The sequence below is a fragment of the Cebus imitator genome, unplaced genomic scaffold, assembly GCF_001604975.1.
Source record: "Cebus imitator isolate Cc_AM_T3 unplaced genomic scaffold, Cebus_imitator-1.0 Scaffold215, whole genome shotgun sequence".
NCBI lineage: Eukaryota > Metazoa > Chordata > Mammalia > Primates > Cebidae > Cebus > Cebus imitator.
This window is the reverse complement of record NW_016107530.1, coordinates 2,866,212-2,871,950: the sequence shown is the minus strand read 5'-3', so window position 1 is coordinate 2,871,950 and position 5,739 is coordinate 2,866,212. Positions and strand designations below refer to the sequence as shown.

Below are 5,739 nucleotides of genomic sequence, written 5' to 3'. Positions count from 1 at the left end.
TTTTTTTTTAGTAGTGATGAGGTTCCACCATGTTGGCCAGGCTGGTCTTGAACCCATGACCTCAAGTGATCCACCTGCCTCAGCCTCCCAAAGTGCTGGCTCAGACATGAGCCACTGCGTCCTGCCCATCTTAACCATTAACTGTACGTGTCAGTGGCATTAAGTACATTCATATTGTTGTGCAGTCATCCCTACGAGCCCAGAACTCTTCGTCACAGTTTAAAAAATAACTTTGATTAAATGTTTCTCATTTCACAAGTAATATTTACTCAGTATAGAAATTTTAGCTAGTTCAAAAAGTTATGAAGAAAATAGAAATCATCCTTAATCCCACCCCTTGGAGTTGATTGCTGTTAATATTTTGGGGAAACCATTTTGTCGGCCTTTCCTACTGACAGCAGACCACAAACTCTGAGGAAGTTCTGTCTCACTCCTGTCCCAAAGCTCTCTTCTAGCCACTAAGAAACCTCCAGACTTTCATGTGGCAAGGGAAAGAGACAAGTGAAAATAAAAAACAAGAGTGATTATTTATTGAATCCTTTCTCAGCACCAGTTACTAATCTGAGCATTTTAATGAGCTCAGTTAGTCCCCTCCATGTCACTGCCACCCAGATACTGAGACCCTCATTTACTCCAGGGTCAGCTGCTCAAGGTCACCTGAGTTGGAGCAGGGGGTGGGGGGAGCTTGCCCTTGTTTTCCTGTCTTTTTTTTTTGAGACAGAGTCTCTCTTTGTTGCCCAGGCTGAAGTACAGTGGCTCAATCTTGACCCACTGCAACCTCCGCCTCCCGGGTTCAAGCGATTTTCCTGCCTCAGCCTCCCAAGTAGCTAGAATGAATTACAGGCATATGCCACCATGCCCAGCTAATTTTTGTATTTTTAGTAGAAGCTCCTGAACTCGGTGATCTGCCCGCCTCAGCCTTCCTAAGTACTGGGATTACAGGCATGAGCCATCACACCCGGCCCCATCTGACTTTTGAACACCGTGCTTTTGAACCATTGTGCTGTATTATCTTCTTGTCATGGTGGAGGGCAAAAATCTTTTAGACCTGAATTTTTTTTTTGAGTTGGAGTCTCGCTCTGTCACCCAAGCTGGAGTGCAGTGGCGTGATCTTGGCTCATTGCAACCTCCGCCTGCTGGGTTCAAGCAATTCTTCTGCCTCAGCCCCCTGAGTTAGCTGGGATTACAGGCGTGTGCCACCATACCTGGCTAATTTTTGTATTTTTAGTAGAGACGGGGTTTCACCTCATTGTCCAGGCTGGTCTTGAACATCTGACCTTGATCTACCCGTCTTGGCCTCCCAAAGTGCTGGGATTACAGGTGTGAGCCACCACGCCTGGCCTAGACCTGGAATTTTTTGTATGTGATACTCATGTAATAATGAGAATCCTCTCTTATTATAAGTGATTATGAACAATTTCATTTTTCCTTTTTATCTCTCTGCATTTGCTAAGTTTTCTACAGTGGATGTGTATTTGTGTAATGAAAAAAGCAAGTGTAGAAAGTGGAATTAAGCTGGGCACAGTGGCTCATGCCTGTAATCCCAGCACTTAGGAAGCTGAGGCAGGTGGATCACTTGAACCCAGAAGTTTGAGACCAGCCTGGGCTGCATGGCAAAACCCTGTCTCTACTAAAAATATAAAAAGATTAGCCGGGCGTGGACGTGCACACCTGTGGCCTCAGCTGCTCGGGAGGCTGAGGTGAGAGTGTCACCTGAACCTGGGAGGCTGAGGCAGCAGTGAGCTACTGTCCAAAAGCTCTCTTCTAGCCACTGAGAAACCTCCAGACTTTTATGTGGCAAGGGAAAGGGACAAGTGAAAATAAAAAACGAGTGATTATTTGTTGAACCCTTTCTCAGCACCAGTTACTAATGTGAGCATTTTAATGAGCTCAGGTCAAGCGATTCTCCTGCCTCAGCCTCCCGAGTAGCTGGAATTACAGGCATATGCCACCATGCCCAGCTAAATTTTTTTATTTTTAGTGGAGATGGGGCACTGCACTCAGCCTGGGCGACAGAGCAAGACCCTGTCTCAGAAAAATAAAATTAAATTAAAAAAAATAATTAAAGAGTGGAGCAAGAAAGGGTGGCCAGAGGTCCCCAGTAGATGCTCAGTCTAGCTGTTGTGGCATGCCCTCCCTCCGCCCAGGTATTCCCGGCGTTTCCACAAGACTCTGAGGCGCTTGGTGCCGGACTCCGATGTGCGCTTCCTCCTCTCGGAGAGTGGCAGTGGCAAGGGGGCTGCCATGGTGACGGCGGTGGCCTACCGCTTGGCTGAGCAGCACCGGCAGATAGAGGAGACCCTGGCTCATTTCCACCTCACGAAGGACATGCTGCTGGAGGTGAAGAAGAGGATGCGGGCCGAGATGGAGCTGGGCCTGCGGAAGCAGACGCACAACAATGCCGTGGTCAAGATGCTGCCCTCCTTCGTCCGGAGCACCCCGGACGGGACCGGTGAGGGCCTGCGGGGCGCTGACAAGCCTGTCCTGCTTCTGCCAGGAACTAAGCCACAGCGGGAGAGGTTGGATTCACCAGTGGATGCCTTTGCACTGGTGATGCATGATTTTGCAAAAGCTAGAAACTCCCTCAGATCTCTGTTTTCCGTTTTTATTAACTGATTTGTCATATGTGTGACTCAGGGAGGTTAAATGCTCCTGGTCAGGCCTCCCAGGCAAATGCTATTTATCTCTAAAACCACAGCTCTGCTCAGAATACTGCTCTTACTGGGCAGGGTGGTGCTCACCTTTCGTCCCAGCTACTCAAGAAGCTGAGGTGGGAGGATTGTTTGAGCCCAGGAGTTCAAGATCAGTGTGGGCAACATAGCAAGACCCTGTCTCAAAAAAAAAAAAAAAATTAAATAAATGAAAAAGAAGTTTTCTTAAAAGCTGGGCAAATGCCACAGTACTGATTAGGTTCTCCCACAACCACAGTGAGCCAGCAGAAGGAGGAACACTCAGTGTACCCTTCTTAAATTTGATAGAGTATGCATGAGGCATTCAGGGCCTGGGGAGTGTCGCATGCAGGGAAATTGGAGAACAGAACCGAACCCTTTATGCTAACCTTGGTAGTTTTCACTGGAGCTGAGCATTATGAGGAATCTGAAGAGCTTTTCAGGTGGGTCCTCAGAGTGATGAATGTTTGTGACAGGAATGTGTCCTATGTGTAAGTTACTTAATACTGCATTATAAGCCACCCTCATGCTTAGTGGCTTGAAACAACACCCTTGATTATTGTTCACGCATCTGTGGGTCAGTTGCACAGTTCTGTTCATCAGGGCCAGGCTTGGCTGACCTCTGCTGGCCTCATTCCTGCATCTGCAGCCAGCTGGTGGGTCAGCTGGGAGGCAGATCTCGGACACCCTTTCCCATATGTCCAGCAGTTGGCTGTCGGCTGGGGTGCAGGGGCACCTGGCCCTGTGTCTCATCCTCCAGTGGGCCACCTGGCTGTTTAAGTGCTAGCAGCAAGGGCCACATGGGAGAGGGGAAGACTTCAAAGCCTTCTGGAGGCCCAGGCTGGGGATAGGCTCAGCTCTGATTCTGCCATACTCTGTTGGCTTAAGCAATCCTAGGGCTGGACCAGATCCCAGGGGAGGAGAAATTGACTCCATCTTTCGGTGGGAGGAGGTGCAGTCACATTGCAAAGGATTTTGCACATTTAGGGAAGGGAATGGTGCGGCTGTTTTTGCAAATACCCCACACCCTGACATAGATATTAATTTTTGTAGGAGGTTTCATTGTTGCAGCCCTGGTGAAGTCTGTGTATTGTAACAGGTGATTTACTCACGTGCTTCCCTCCCATTGTGGCTCGAAGTCTGTGGTGGTCAGGGATGTAGTGCCGGCCCTTTCTCTAAATCTGTGCTGTGTACTAAAGGGAGGAGCTGCAGCTTCTCCTCTGTGTTTGCTATGGTGGTTCTCCCCTTGAAAGTCTGGAGTCTTGCTGTTACTGGCTTCCAAGAGGCACTTGGCTTTTCCTGTTCCTGACATTCTTTACGTTTTTGACTGCAACAGAGAATGGCGACTTCTTGGCCTTGGATCTTGGAGGAACTAATTTCCGTGTGCTGCTGGTGAAAATCCGTAGTGGGAAAAAGAGAACAGTGGAAATGCACAACAAGATCTACGCCATTCCTATTGAAATCATGCAGGGCACTGGGGAAGAGGTGAGATTACAGAACCACAGTGCGTGTGTGCCACACGGCCACTGGCACCGGCAGTCACGTGATGACCAAAATCTTCCCACAGCCATGCATTTGTGTATTTGCATGCGTGTGTGTACGTGTGTACACACTTGGTCCATTTCCACTGATGAAACCACAGAGAGCGTGGGTGATCCTTTCTTTTCTCCTGCAGCTGTTTGATCACATTGTCACCTGCATCTCTGACTTCCTGGACTACATGGGGATCAAAGGCCCCAGGATGCCTCTGGGCTTCACGTTCTCATTTCCCTGCAAGCAGACGAGTCTGGATGCGGTGAGTGTCTGTCCTTAGGGCTGAGTCATCAGGCAGCACTGAGTCCCCTGTGGCCCGGGTGGGCTGGCCCTTGAGGCTTCTCCAGCCTCAGTGTCATTCCTAGATGACAGTCACAGTCACAGTGGGTTGAGCCAGGCTTTATTTCACAGCCTACGGGACATCCTGAGACTCTTCTCTCTTCTTTTCTCTTTGAAAGTAGTCATCTTTTCTGGGAAGCCTTCTGGTCCCCAGGCAAAAAAAGAACCTCATCTTCTTCTGTGCCCCCTTTTCCTTTGATGGTTGCCTTGCTTATAACACTTCTTACACAGTTATTAGTGACAGTGTCTTTTGTTTCTGCTAGTGGTATTCTGTGAGCAAGGACCTGTATCCATGCACACCCTAGCACAGGGTCCAGTCAGATGAGATAATAAATGTTCAATATACGGGGTGAATCAGGGCCCAGGATTAGAGCTTGAGCACCTGCTGACTGCTGAGTGCTGGGCTCAGAGCTGAAGGTTACAGCTCCTGTCCTCTGGGAGCCCACAGCCTAGTTGGGGAGCTGAGTCCTTAACACCAGTGGCTCCAGCTCCATGCAGTCAGGGCTGGGGAGTGGATTCGGGGCAGAAGGAACTGATGGTGCAGAGTCACGGAGGCACGACCCAGCCTGTTATGTTGGAATAGCTGCAGGTAGCTCTGGGTGTCACAGGTGGAGAAGTGACCAGGCAGGAGTCCTGGAGGTAGATTTTAGGCCAGGGTTTAAGGCTTAATGAGCAGCCCTAGGAGAGCTAGGTAGGGCCACCTGCCTCTTTAAACCGGTTAGTCCAGTCACGTTATTGGCTTGGGACTTTTTTCTTCTGAAACCTTTTTAGATCTCAGCAGTTAAATCTATGAAAACTTGAGGATTGTTTTTGTTTGTTTCTTTTTAAAGCACTTCTCTTATACCTTCACCTTGGATTCATCATAGTGAACACACACCCAGGGTGCTTTTTTCCCCAGCGAGTGTTGTAACTTCAATCCCGTGAAACCTGAAGTGTTCTTTAGGTAGTCACAGTGTTGCTAAACTCTTGGGATCCTTCAGTTATAGCATCAGCAGACTCTTCTGTACAGCTGGTTATGCCGGTGGCAGCACCAGAATCAGGATCTGGGCTCTTGTCCAGGAAAGCCGTCTGCTGAGTGAACTTAGACATTGCCATTTACTTGACGTGCCTCATTTTCTTCATCTGTGAAGTGGGATCATTTCAGACCCCTGTGAGGATGGTGAGGAGGGTCTATTCATATTTTTTTTTTTTAAGAAGA

The 5,739-nt window shown here is 48.7% G+C and overlaps 1 protein-coding gene across 1 annotated transcript in view; it reads left to right on the top strand.

Annotated features, from left to right (window-relative positions):
• HK1 (hexokinase 1) overlaps positions 1-5,739 on the top strand; it is an 84,924-nt gene that overhangs the window by 61,891 nt on the left and 17,294 nt on the right. Inside the window, exons 10-12 of the mRNA XM_017548921.1 lie at positions 2,148-2,452; positions 4,006-4,154; positions 4,345-4,464. Of these exons, the coding sequence (XP_017404410.1) occupies positions 2,148-2,452; positions 4,006-4,154; positions 4,345-4,464 (574 nt within the window). The remainder of the gene's footprint in view (positions 1-2,147; positions 2,453-4,005; positions 4,155-4,344; positions 4,465-5,739) is intronic.